The 14,750-nt window shown below is 40.1% G+C and overlaps 1 protein-coding gene across 9 annotated transcripts in view; it reads right to left on the reverse strand.

Moving 5' to 3' along the window:
* The window catches only part of Dnmbp (dynamin binding protein), a 106,179-nt gene that overhangs the window by 32,149 nt on the left and 59,280 nt on the right, over positions 1 to 14,750 (reverse strand). Inside the window, exon 1 of one of the 9 annotated variants that reach the window (XM_013069937.3) lies at positions 12,880 to 14,188. The exons of 7 other annotated variants lie outside the window; for them this stretch is intronic. In XM_013069937.3, coding sequence (XP_012925391.2) covers positions 12,880 to 14,032 — 1,153 coding nt within the window. In that variant the 5' untranslated portion in view covers positions 14,033 to 14,188. Of the gene's footprint in view, positions 1 to 12,879; positions 14,189 to 14,750 lie in introns of those variants that run through there. One more of the 9 variants, XM_087185119.1, reaches the window with a different exon arrangement.

Consider the following 14,750-nt stretch of genomic DNA (forward strand, 5'->3'; position numbering starts at 1 on the left):
GTTGCAGAGTTTTGGTTGCTGTTGACCGCCACCACCCCTCCTCCTGCTGCCCAAAGGCCATTCCTTCCGGAGTTAGTGCATAATCCCCAGGTCCATTTCCCACAGCGCTCAGGGAGTCCTTTATCGGTTAACCCACAGGGCCCGCACTCTACCAGACACTTTAAATAAGTGAAGGGCAACGCCAGACCCGTTTTCCCTTGCCTGGGGAAGGTGGCTGTACCGGCTGGGGGAAAACTCCAGAGCTCAGGGCTAGGTAACAAGCCGAACGCCCCCCAGTCCTCGGTGACCCAGCAGGTACCTGCGCGCCCAGGGTCCGGGGCCGGCGGAGGAGTGGGTGGGAGGGTCGGCAGGCAGGCGGGATCTTCCCAGAGCTCTGGAATGCGCCCCACTCTCCCCGGGCCCTTTGAATAGGGCGGCAATGCCCCCTCTATTTCCATATGAATCAGCCTAAGGGACCCAGGCCGTCACACCCGGGCTACTACTAAAGGATGGAACTGGACTCCTCCCCTACCAGACCCAGGCGTCACTGAGTAGTCTTCCAATTCCTAATGAGGTAGAATAAACAAAAGATAGGTAGAAAGGAGACAAAAATCATAACTAAATATTGTACTTCATAAAGACTGCAACTTCCAGGACTCAGGCGAAGTTACCCAAGATATATCAGCATTCCTTTGGTTAAATTTCGGCTCCTTTCTTTCCAGACCCCAACATACCCAAAATTTGTCAGGGATACTGAAAGTTCATAAATTGGTTTAATTGAGAAAGTAAACAGCAGGAACCTAATCCTAAGATAAAGAAATAGGTTGAGAGAATCTAAAGAATGTTCAAATTACCTATCTTTTTTAAAAAAACCCAAAACTAAACAGAACAAAAAACAAAAACAACAACAACAAAACCGGGCCCGTATCTGTAGAATGGGCTAGTATCCTTCCGGGGGGAGGCACATTTTCTAGGGTTTCCACCTCTTCAAGAGAAGCATAAATGTTCCCTGTGCAAGGAAACTGCATCTCAGTTCCCTGGGTGCCCACACTCCTAACATTTCTGCCTAATAAAAGCCCTTACTGACTCATCTGGAAAATTTCTTTTCTGCGACCAACCAGACTGCAATTCCATTCTACTGGTGGGGTAGGTTAGGATCCTTACCTCAGCTTTAGTAACCTCTTCAGACCCTGTCCAGTAACACTAACATCCTCAAAATCTTACTTCAGAAGTTTTAAGTGAAGATTATGATCTCTTACTTTTTCTACTCCTTCCTAAACTCTGTTTTGAAGGAATGCCCTTTTCAGGGAAGAACTGCAAAGCTACTCCAAACCCGGCAATAATAACAATACTGTGAAGTGGAAAAGTGAGCATCTGGCTTTCCAGGCCCTCTCCATGTAGTCCCTCTCCTGGCCGGGGAGTGCCCTCACTTTGCTCACTTGGCTTTGCCAAAGGACCCCAGACCTTTTACTGTAGGTCCCTAACCCTCAAGCCATCAGCTAGCAGCAGATCTCAGCTGGCTGGTCCCAGGACAGCCAAAATCAAGACAGGCAAGAGTAACTCAGAGCAACTGGAGCCCCCTCATATCTTGCAAACAAACATTTACACTTGAAAGGTATCAAGGGTGAAGAAAGTTACACAATATGACATTTTTGAAAGAAAATGAACAGAAAGAAAAAATGGAGAGGAAAAATGAGAGAAAGGAAAACCTGCAAACATCCATACCCATTTATATACATAACATGTAAGTGCTCAGAGAAAGGTGTGAGCACTTACAATTTCATCACTCATTGAGCTTTGGGGCAGAGGCTGAGATCAATGGGGACTTGAACTCAATCAGTACTTTTTTTTTTTCAGTGCTGGGGAAAGTATACAGAGTGGGTTTAATAGATACAGTCATATGAATATATGCTATTATGTTCAAATACATCGTTGTGCACAGTGTTAACAGTGGGCCAACTGGGTTAAAAGATTAGTCTGAGCCTTGCTTTAGAATTGGCCTGCTTCATCACTAGCCACCAAAATCCAGACTTGGAATTCAAGGGCACCGCTCACAAGAGTGCATACGAGGCCCTCAATCATAGAATATCACAAAAGAATATAGTAATTTTTAAGAAGAATGTCACATGGTAACTAAGACACCTCTCTACTGAAGTTTTAAGCAACCTGAGAGAAGACAACTATGGTAGAGTCCTTGCCACTGCTTCTAGAATCACACAGTCAGCTTTTAAGGCTTTATTGGATGGTGAGCTGCCAGGTTTTTGCTTCCCTCCATTTAAAGAAGTTTTGTTTAGTTTTTAAATTTATTTAAACAAGTATTTTTATGGCACTTACTAGGTGTGGTAAACACTGTTCTAGGCACTTTACAAACACTAGTTTCTTTACTCCTCATAATGATCCTACTGTCACCCCATTTTACTGATGAGGCAGGAACAGAAAACCAAAGCAGCTGGCCAGTAAGTGGAAGAGCCCAGCTGAGCCTCCCAGGCTCAGTATCTGCTTCTGGCCAGCAGCTGTTTGGCCTCTAGTCTTTCCCCAAGCACCCAAGTCCTGAGTTGTGACACAGAATTCCATTTCTAGGTTATGGTGGCTAATTCTAAAGCACGGCTCAAACTAATCTTTTAACCTAACTGGCCCACCATAACACTGTGCACAATGATGTATTTGAGCATAATGATACATAGTCATATGACTGTTATTAAACCCACCTAGAAAAACAACTTATAAACCCTTACAACAGAATTGAATTGAGGACTGTCACACAGAGAATTAAACAGTATTCTAGGTAATTTGTGGCAGAAATTATGTGAAAGAAGGGAAAAACCTATTTTATCATGTCCTTTAATTTTAAAAATGAAAAGCAAAGAGGAATGGGAGAGTAGATTAAAACCTTTAATACTTTCTCTAGTTTAAAAAGTCACAGGGCTGGGGATTTAGCTCAGTGGTTCTGCCGCCTGCCTCGCAAGTGCAAGATCCCGAGTTCCATCCCTGGTACCAAAAAAAAAAAAAAAAGTAAAAAGTCACAAACTTTATTTTTTGATCTTGTGTATGCTAGGCAAGTGCTCTACCACTGAGCTTGAGCTAGATTCCCCAGGATAAAAAACAAAACAAAACAAAACAAAAAACCCATTCAATGCAAGGGTCCACTTTTAAGAATTTAGTCTATGTAAATAAGTGGACAAGCACACAAAACATGTACATATGGAGATGTTCACTAATATTTTAGGCATCACCTAAACAGAAAAATTTCCTCAAAAGGAGGCTGGTTTAAGAAATGATGGCATGTCCATATAATAGGATACTATTATAGCAGTTAACATGTAGACATTTATTAATATGGAAAAGACATCTAATGTATGTTGTTGAAAAACTGAGATACAGAACAGTTTATGAAAGAATGTGATTTTGTTAAGAAGGAAAAAAAAATTTTTTTGAGACAAGGTCTCACTGTATATAGTCCAGCATGGTCTTGAATTCACTATGTAGTACAGGCTGGCTTCAAACTCATGGCAATCCTCTTGCCTCAGCCTCCCCAGTGCTGGGATTACAGGTGTGAGCCGCCATACCCGGCTAGAAAAAAATATTTTAAAAATATTGAAGAGGTACAAATTTTTATTTCCCCTCTTTCTTTTAACTTATTGTCTTTTTAGTATTTTCGTGGTGAACGTGTAATAATAATGACAAAGAATAATAAAGTAGAAAAAAAGGACATTTGCTATAAAATGAGACTACTCTAGTACTAACAGACAACTCTCAACCTGTTCATCCATTTCAAATTCTTTCTTTAGTTTTTAATAATCTGAGGTTTTTTTCCTGAACTAATTTCTTTAAACTGACAAAGAAAATGGGTAATAAAACATTGCTGAAATAACAACATGAAGAAAAAAAAAGAAGGAAAATTACAATCACCTGCTTAGCAATCTATAGTACCTAGAAGCAATCTTTATAGCAAACCCTGAGCGAAGCAGTCCCTGTAAATTGGTTCATCTTCTCCCTGACTGAAGGAATCATAAATCCTAGTTTTTCCTATTGCTTTGTCACTGCAGTCAGCCCATCCTGCCCTCACTCCTTTCCTTTAGGACCTACTTCAATTCTTTTGGGAGGGAGTTTGTCTGGAGCTTGGTAAAATTTTCAGCACTTGGCCACTGTCTTCTGCAGGGTTCATGGTAGACTTCTTAGGCTACCAAACTTCAGTGATGAATTCATTGCATTAATGGTCCCAAATCTAAACAGTAGCTGAAAAACCTCTCCCTGAGACTTTTGCACAGTGGCTGCTGTGGCCTATTCTGGTGAGCAGCCTGCAGTAAAATCTGCTGGGAGGGATTCCACCTCCCTACACTGAGCTCAAAGCTCCCCAACCCTTCTTTTCCAGGTCTCTTATTAGACCCTTAGAAGAACTAACCAGAACTTAGTGACCTATCTATGAGAGCCTGCAACTCCTTCTGATGCTAAGATAAGTTTAATACTAGGAGCAACTGATACACTATTTATGAACACTCATCAAAAATACATAAATCCTGGTGAGGTATGCTGTTGGTAGGCTTAAAACTCTGAGATTATTACTATTTTTTAATCTTTAGACAGAAGTAAAATTATTAACAGGGCAAAGATAGTTTTTGTAAAATTCTTAGAAATAAAATATCATTGTTTAATAAGCAAATTTTGATTGTATATCAGCCAATAAAACTTTTCATGAAAAGCTTTATTTTCTAACTACCCTTTCCCTGAAATCTGATGTTCTATTTACCAAGTCTCTCCAGGGAAGATCTTATTGTACTCATTCTGCAGGTGAGGAAATAGGGTACAGAGGAATGAAATAACCTGCCAAAGACCACACACAGCTAATTAGGTGGCACAGTCAAAACTCACATCCTGAGCCATGCTCTCTGTTAATCATCAAGGCCTGTGTTAGGTCATGGGTCCTCTTCTGGAAGCATGCTGTTCCTTGCATTATATTTCCATTCTTAATAACATTACAGTGAGGCCTCAAAATATGTTCATCTACCTGACTTTCTGGCTATTCTTCTATCCTATTCTGTAAAGCCAGACTTTCTTCAGTTAGTGGTTCATATTTATTCTTTTCATTTTCTCATATAGTAATTTGTCTTTTATAACTGTCTATCCCTAACATGGGTAGATCTGATTTGTAATCCTGTTTAAAGTTTTAATTACAAAAATTATAAATATTTAATAAGGAGCTACCAAGAAAAGTGCTGGGAGATGTGGCAAAGGTACAGAAAGTTGGAACACCTTGAGTCTTATTTCATTAGTAAGTCATTTCATTGGTGTGAGCTTCAGAAATAGCAAAATGAGCGGGTAAAACCAGATGGCCTTTTAAAGTTTTGTTTTCATAAATAAATCTAGTCAAGGCATAAATTCATGAAACAAAAGGTAATACAAAATAGAATAGGTGAAGCACAAAGGATCAAGATGTGATATGTATATGTACCAAATAAGCCACGATGAACATATTCATCATATATCACAAACATATACTAATAAAAATATTTTAAATAGAATGAATTTACGTATTAAGAGTTTGGAATTGATTGATTTATTGAGTTTTTGAGACAGGGTCTCACTATGTAGTCCAGGCTGGCCTCAAACTTGTGGCAACCCTCCTGCCTCAGCCTCCTGAGTACTGGAATTATAGGCATGTACCACCATGCCCAGCTTAGTTATATTTATTTAAAAGGGTAAAACACAATCTCTAAAAATAAAGATGCTTCTAAGTGATTTCTAATATTTTGATGGTAAAACCTGATTAAACCTAAAATATGGGTAAAGTCCCTTAACTCTCCCTCAGCTTTGATTTGTGGGGATATATGTGGAGCTACTTCTAGATCAGGAAGCAGGTGTAGCAAATAAAGCACGCAGAGTACAGGTCAAACCATCTGCCTCCCCCCGCCACACCATGGGTGATCTTGGACATATCTTGGCCTTTTCTGGGCTACTGTTTTCATGTATGTATAAAAAAGGAGTTGGGCCTCTTTGATCACTTCCACCTCTAAAACTTTGTGATTTCCCACTCCTTTACTTACTTCCCTCAACTTGGTGTTAAGCACAGCAGACTCTAACTAGTTCTCCAGGAGTATCACTTAGTATATGAGGCCTCTTAGAACTGACCTAGATAGTTAGTCACATCCTGTCACTGAGCCTAGAGAGCTGGCACTTGCTGCTATTATGAAACTTATAACAACATGATTTGATGATGTTTCCTCATAATTCCTTCACCTTCTAAGTCCAGCTTATCTCTACTTTTTCCATCCTTTCTGCTCTCCTCATTTAAGGCTCAAGTTCCAGCTTCTCCAGACTGTGGATTACTCTTTTCTCCACACTTCACTTCTCAAGTGAAGGACAAAATAATCTCTGCTAGTTATCTTTTGATACACACATTCCGGGCACCAAAACCGATCATTTTACTTGACAAGAAATCTTTACTGACCACTTATTACAAGTCAAATATTTTATCAGATTCTGGAAAAACCACCTTTATTCTCTACCATAATGGAGCTTAGGCCCCACTGGACTGTCCAGCATACCTAAGGTGTACTTAGTACTTAGCACAGCGACTGCATTTAATAAATGACAATGATTAAAGGGCTCTAACATTGCTCTGCTATGATCTTGAGAGAACACATTATATAAAGACTTTTAAAAATCACTGAATACCTCAACCTTTATTTTCCCTAACTACTCTATTTAGTATCTACCTAATTAGGATTTAAAAGCAATATACTGGATAGAGTAAATCAGGTTTCAGTCTGAGTTGGACCGGGGTGGGCAATGGAGAACAGAAGAAAATGAATTCAGTATCCACAAAGCACTGTGGAAAGAATATATATATCTGTTTTGTTTTTGTTTGCCTTAGTGTTGCTGTAGGTCACCTGAAATTAGTTATATCTCCACCTTTCAACATATGCTAAAATTTTAATGTCTTTGAAATTAACAGTATGTCATAGTTTAATTAGCATTAAGAGAAAGAATTCAATTTTTGCAGTGTCTTACAACAGATGATATTTTAGATTCAATGAAATAACAATATATTTCATCAATCTGTCTTCTCTTGTTTTATAATCAGAGGGAAGGGGTTTCTTGATTCTGTAACACCAGCTCTGCTATGAAGCCAGGCATGCAAACATGTATCTTCTTCCCATATATGACCACTAGCACTGCCATACCCACAGGCCTGGCAATCTGCTGATGTTAACACACAGTCACAGGCCCTTCCTAGTTTCTCAGGAAATATTACATTGGACAACGCTGGTATCAGGTTAGATGTGTCAGGATTCTGAGTCTCAGGGGACATGCCATGATACTGCAAGTTAGCTGCCTTGATTCACCCTCCTCCTTCTGCACCTATTAACATCTTCAGGTCCATATAGAGGAAAATACACTTTCCTATTTCACCTCCATTTCTTGCCTCCTGTTTTACGAGACCTGGGATTTTTCCCAGACCAATATTCCTTCTTGGATGATAGATAGACTGGGGATGCAAAAATAATTTAGATAAAGGTTTGGATGAAAACAGCATGGTTTAAGAATATAAATTGTAGTCACAGGAAAGAAGGTCTTCACACAGGATGGGAGTTGGATGGATTGGAGCATTCCAGTCTCAGAATTTATTGTCTCTAAAGTGTCAATTATCTCCTAACTCTTTAAGAGCTATGGTCCCATACATATTTCTTCCTGCCTCCCCACCTTTATTCTTTCCCTTCCTTTGCTTCCTACCCACCAATTCATCTACAAACAATGACATCCTGATTTTAAAAAGTAAACACATGGAAACTGTTCAACTCTGACTCTTTCAGCTAGTCACATCTTTTATGCTTTTTTGCAGAAGGTCTTGAAAGAGTGGTCTATGCACCATCCCTCAAAGACCTCACTCCCAGGTTTCCTTCTAAATTCTTTGCAGTTAACTCTGTATTGTTATCCTTCTGGTGAAATTCTCAGTCAACCAATATCCTTTTCAAAAAGTTCCATGCTGTTATTCTTGATTTCCCTGGCAGTCAAGTATTGGCAATTCTCAGATTTTTTCCTGCCCCATCTCTTCTTCCAACCTCCCTCCTGCTCTCCCTCTTTAACTGGACCCTTCTTAGCTCAGTTCACTGCTCCTTTCCTCAGGTATTCTTTTCCTCAGAGGAGTCATCTGCTCACAATTTCAGTGATGACATCTAAGAGGATGACTCGCCATGCACACATCAGCTCTGACTTCCTCCTCAGGCCCTGACCCAAAGTCCATTTGGCTTCTAAGATTTCTGCAGCCCAGTTCTTTCCCCTTATATTTCTCATTACCTTCCACACACATTTTTATCACCACAACTCTTTATCTTTGTTCTCATAATGTTTCCCCTACTATGAATGTTCCGTCTCAAAAACTGAATGAATGAATGAGAGAAAGAGAGAGAGAGAACTTGGAATAGTCCATGTGCCTTCAAATCTGTGTAGGGTTTTTTTCTTCTTCCCTCTTTTTTTTTTTTTTGCAAAGAAGGTTTGAACCCAGGGCTTTGTACATGCCAGGCAGGTATTCTACCATACCACTGAACTACATCCCCAGCACGTTTTTCTTATCTTGGGAGAAAAACAAAAGAAGATGATCTTCTGGGATTCTGCTATTTCACTGTAATTACTGCTGAAACTTTTAAGGAACTGCTGTAATATCCTTACCATCACTTCCCTCCTAAATTCCCTGTAACACGTTCCTTGCCTCTGCTCTCCTGTGCCCACTCACCTGCTGCAGCAGGTCTCTCTGGGGTCCAGATCCTCCTTGCATCTCTGTGGTATCTCTGTCATACCCTTCCATCTGCAGCCTGCTCTGGCTTCTCTAACACAGCACTTCCTGCTCTTCTACATTCACATACACAGAATGACTCTACAGCTCTGCCTCTGGCATCAACTGCAGTGATGCAGCAGAAGCACCAGTCTGGGCACTGAGAGACTCAGATTTTCTTCCTGATCCAATGCTTGGCTGAGTTACCTGGGGTACACATTTCAATTTCTCTAAATTCTCTAAATAAATAGGCTGCATTTAAGTGTTTTTCAAACATTTTTTACTACGATACACATTTCACATTGTGACTCTTTCTGTGTGTGCACACATTTACAAAATGCTTACATGTTATGTGTATGTAACACACACACACACAAAATTAATACATGGTTACCTTTAGTTCAGGAGATGTATTCTGAAATGTTTTTCTATTCATTTCTGTATTATTTTTCAGAAATGCTGATTGAAATCTGCTAAATAAACCTCAAGACCCAGTCATGAAATCTGGGGATGTAGTTCAGTGGTAGAGCACTTGTCTAGCATGCATGAGGCCCTGGGTTCAATCACCAGCACTATTAAGCAAAACAAAAAGATGCAATCATAGGTAGTTACTGATTATTTATAAAAATGCTGCATTTGTTGATATGTAAGTTTCCTTCTAGTAATAATATAAAAGGATTCTATGGAACCCCTAAAGTAGAGGCATTTACAAGTCCATGGGCAGATGTAGCTTTCCAACCCTGAATCTTTAGCCTTAACTTTCACCTCAATTCTAGTTTCATATTTCTTTCTGTAAAAGCTTTTCATTTAGATATCCTAATATCACTTAAATTCAAAATAAGTAATATGAAATCTGAAACATCAGGTCCTGTTTCCATTATAACTATTTCTGTTACTAGCGAATGCAAAACCTTAAAGACAACTCTTGGTCTAGTAATAGTGGGATAGCTTACATTGTTCTAACCTCCATACTGATAACTATTAATAACTTTTGATAAGACATTATTAAAACAATAACTATATGCAAGCACTAGAAACCAGTCAAAAGCAGGCAGAAACTGAAGAGGACATGACTGAAAACAAGAAAAGCAACGTAGGAAAGATCTACGTTTATCCAATTTCCCCCAGGTGGCAATGCTTAGTCTCTTAGGATCCTGGGGCATAAAGCAACAGCAGAGAGCCAACAAGTGGCAATCTTACTGGGCTGAGAAGCCTGAGGCTCAAGTCTGGGACTCGAAAGGGGCAAAATGTTAAGAAGGTAATAATAAAAAAGAGGAAGCCACAAAGAGAACCCCAAAATCTATGTAGCAATTCCCCCGAAATTCTTGAAATGAACTATGTATGTCAGCAATGAGACTCCAAGGAATCTAGCAAAATCATTAGCAACTGAAGCTGAAGAGCCCTGCAGATATTCAGCAGCTGAAGGCTGCTAGAAAGACAGATCTAAAATAGGAGACCCTGCAAATTAGTAGGTTCAATCAACATTTCCAGTTTTACACTGAAACCTCAGTAGAGAGAAGAGTAAAGAGTAAGGGCTACCTTCCAGGACTGGGGGCCACATCCTAGGACTAGTCCTAAGGGCGGAAACCTTAACAGGTCTGCCCTAACAAACCTAAAACAGAGGCTTGTAGAGGAGAATATACTGATAAGACAGATGAGGAAAGAAAGCCAGGGAAAGCCTTGGTTTCAGGCATGGGAGACAGGTCAAAGAGAGCCACAGAGCAGCTCTGCTTCTCTGATGAATTTGAAGTGGGAAGGAGAGGAATGTGAGAAAAAAAAAGAGGGGAAGGAATGGGTTGGTCCACTCAGACCCCTAGAGTTGAGGTGTTTACAGGTAAGGGCAGATGTCCAGTGGGGAGCAATGACTATCAATCTGGATCTCAAGGGACAATGAAGTGACAGTCTGGTGGGGCAGCTTGTAAAGGAGGAAGGAGGTGGGTAGATAAAACACAAAGAAATGGTAATTTATGGTACTATGTTCCAGAGATATGAGTGTTTTGCTTCTCTTACCTCACTATGAGACAGGTATTATTTTCATCTTACCAATAGGTAATATGAAGCTCAGAGAGATTAATAATTCACCTAAAGTTATACTGTTAGTAAATGGTGGAGCTCACATTTGCACACCACTGTAATAGCTACTCTAACCCATGTCTCCATTTTGCAACTACATGTAGTCACTGTGCAACACTTTGTAAGGGCAAAGGTTTGTACTCTGAGACAGCTCTGGGTGTTAGAAAGCAGAAAGGTGTCTAGTCTAGTAAAGATGGGATTTTATTACTGATCAAAGAAGTTATCAAGAATAAAAACCGGGAGTGCCAATTGAGCTAAAAAATATGAATAACACTTCCAAAAATTAAGTTCCTAAATTCAAAGTTGTAAGAATGGAAATGATACAAAATGGCACTGAGCTGGTTTGTTTCAGAGAGATCATAGGGCACATTACAACATCGCTGAGAGAAGGGCTTGACCCTTGCTAAATCAAACAGATTAAACGCACTTGATTACAGGCAGGAGGCTTAAAACAATAAGGAACTAAAAATAAGAATCAAAGTTCACTGAAGAAACAGATGTGGGGGGAAGGGAATAGAAATGATATAAAACTAACACAAGGAAAAAAACTCAGACTTTTTACTTTCTTGACCTGAAAGGAATTTAAAAGTAATCCAATCTATATCATTTCAGAGAAAAAATTCACCTAGAGAGAAATGACTATCTGCTAAATACCTCAGCTTGCGACTAAAGCCAGGCTTGGTTTCATTTTTATCTTTATAAGTGCACGTAGAGAGCCTGCTCTGTCCAAAATGGTGCCCTGGAAATTAAAGTTAAGTTAACCCTGTGTTAAGGATCATCGGCTAAACCAGTAGTGATTTCAGGATCTTTGATGGTGTTTGGTACAAGTCTACTCAGCCAGCCTACTGCGAAGGAGACCTATACAAAAAATCACCTACTTGGGAGGAGGGTGAGATGGATCTAGACCTTTAGCTTCTCCGGCTCTCACTAACCCTATCATCTGGTCAGAACCTGGACTCTTCCAAATTGCACAGAACCAGACAGGCTGCCTGGCATGAAAAGAACACATTATAAAAGTTCAATAGGGAGTCCAGTAGTCATAAAAGCAACATGGAAAGCAGAGCATGGTAGTGCATGCCTGCAATCCCAACACTCTGCAGGAGGACAGCAGGCTCACACCCTGCTTGGGCAATTTAGTAATTTAAAAAGACCCTTTCTCAAATAAAAAATAAAAAAATTGGGGATGTAACTCTGTGTGAAGGCCCTGGGTTAAATCCTCAGTATTGTAAAAACACAGTGAAAGAAAAAGACAGTTCATAGATTTGGAGAAGACACAATGGCAGGGAAGAATCTCTACATGATAAACTTTTTTTTAAATTTTGAGACACAGTCTCACTATGTAGTTCAGGTTGACCCTGAACTGACTATGTACCCCAAGCTGGCCTTGAACTCACAGTGATCCTTCTGCCTCAGCCCACCATGTGCTAGGATTATAGGTGTGTGCCACCACACGCAGCAAAAGATTTTCAATATACCAATTTATAGATAATTTATAAAAGCTCAGTGAAATGCAATGGTTTGAATACCTACTATGTAACAAGCACACTGAAAAATAGAAATAACCTGAATTCCTCGAGAGTTTTAGTGTTCATCTTTCACTTAAGGCTCCACAGTGTTAAGGAATAAATAGTCTATAAAACAAGTCTTCTTTTCCACTACTGTCTAAAGAAGCACAGGGACTAAGAGAAAGAAACATGCCAGGAAAATACATTTAACTTTGTGCCCTCATAACTTGCTGTCCCCACAAGATAAAAATATTGAGAATGAAAAGAATGTTAAGATGGGAGAGCTGACAAAACCCAGAAGAGTAAAGTTCCCAGGGAACAGTTGTCTGATTTTGAAAGCTATCTTACATCCTTATGGCACTACGTGTACTCTTGCTATAAAATGCCTCACAAAGGAATCACATCTCAAAGGCTGTTGTCACTAAGATCCCCTTGATAAGAACTTAGGGGGGCAGGTTCCTTAAGTACACTGGAGTTCCTTGTACCCAATATAACCACCCTTTTCATTAATTTTCATGCCTTATCCTATCAGAAGGCCAGCTAAATTCCTACCTTGGGGTTTCTTCCTGTTCTGCACAAACTCTGAGCGCCTTAGGGTGGTGGGTGTGGTGCGGCGGAAGCCACTATTCCTTCTCCAAGTCTCTGCGCCACTTAATGTACTCTCTTCTAACTTCCAGGTGCTCTTCTCTAATAAAGGGCTCTGAGGAATCCCAAAATGATGTTCTCCTTGCTCTTCTCTAAGACAGTGATTCTGTAGACCATCCAGGACGATCCCTCTTGCCCTAAGTGTCACCATTCCAGGTTTGTCAATGCCGTCATACTTCAAATTCCCTACCTGATGAAGAGAATCTGTTCCTCTGTAATTATGAGATTTATACTCATAGTTTGCAAAGAAAATGTCACAGCCTTTATTTTCTGTATCAAAATTACTCTGATCCATAGTATGAGTCTTTACTTTAGGATAGATTTCACCATTTTGATAAACATTCCTTTCCTCTTCATAGTATTTAACAAATTCTTTACTTTCACTGGCATCATTCAAACCTGTAAAGTCCATAGACTGACCATTACTGCTACTTCTAGGAACATAATATAAATTGTTAAGATCTCTATAATACAAGTTAACTTCTTTACAATCTTCAGGACTATAATTAAAATTCCTGAGGCCCACATACCAGTTTTGAGGTTGATATAGAATCCCCGAAGAATCATCCACACCTGTGTAGCCACTCCACTGTTCAGTTTTTTTTAAGTCCTTAGGATTATAATTCAGATCCTTAGGATCAACAAAGCCTTTCATCTTTCCATATCTCCCATTCTTCCCCATCACATCTGGGCTTCCTAAAAACCAATCATCCTTCATCCCAGGCTTCAGACTCCCATAATCTATACTTTCTGGATTGCTATAGCCATAACAGCCTCCTTGGAACACACAGCCCTTTCCATTTTCATTTGCCTCCCAACAGTCAAGAGAGCTTGATTCACTCTGTTCAAAATCCCAGTATCCACAATCCCTTTTTCTGCAGGGCCGATTCTGCCTCTTGGCCTGGAATGTGGAATCCAAGTCATTTTCTGCAAGAAGTTCATCCAGTACCGCAAGATTTCTGTTCTGGAGACTCCTGTAGTCTTCATACTCCCAGCTACAGCCCCAAAGTCCTTTGTTTTCCACTTTGCTTTTTTTTCTAATCTCATTAATTCCACTCATATCCAATAGACGCCAGTTTTACTTCTCTTTTCCATGGGTCTGGGCTGGGCCTAAATGCAGACAGGTGCAGTCTTGCCTAAGGCTGAATCCGTCCTGCTTAAAATGTCTCCCAAAGCACAGGAAACATTCTTCCTGTTGTTCCAGTTAGAGTATGAAGCAGTGTGGAGTCATTTCAAAGGCAGGATCCAATCAGTGAACTACTATATCTTTCCCCTCAGAGGCCAGGAGATAATTAGTAACTAGACTTCATGTGATTGGAGTTGGCAGTCTTGTTGGTGTTTCCCTCAAGCTGGTCAAACTGGCTTGGCTACTTTATGTGAAGGTAAAAGCTTTGTGTTGCCCTGAAGGTTTTGCAGAAAAAGCGGTATGAAAAAGAAAGAGCTCCCTTTAAAAGTCCTGAGTAGGGTCATATATCAGTCTGTCTGCCTCTTTAGCCCCTTAGTAAGCCACCAGAGGTAAACAAAGGCTAGCACGTGCAGCTCAAACCAGACTCCCACTTCCTGTTCTCCAATTCCAACTTTCTAATCCTTGGACCTATGCAACTCTTCAGAACTCCCTTCACTTTATGTATAGGCAGAACTCTCCCTCCTTTGAGTGCTTTACTTCTATGGGATTTGATTAATCAACGCATAAGCTCCCACTGCCTATATACCAGCTGTCTCCCCGAAGGAAGAAAACAGTCTTCCTTTTTTTCATTTTCCAAGATATTTGTCATGCT

The sequence above is a fragment of the Heterocephalus glaber genome, unplaced genomic scaffold (genome assembly GCF_053883595.1).
Source record: "Heterocephalus glaber isolate CG9 unplaced genomic scaffold, H.glaber_assembly_v1.0 deba00001497, whole genome shotgun sequence".
In the NCBI taxonomy this organism is placed as follows: Eukaryota; Metazoa; Chordata; class Mammalia; order Rodentia; family Bathyergidae; genus Heterocephalus; species Heterocephalus glaber.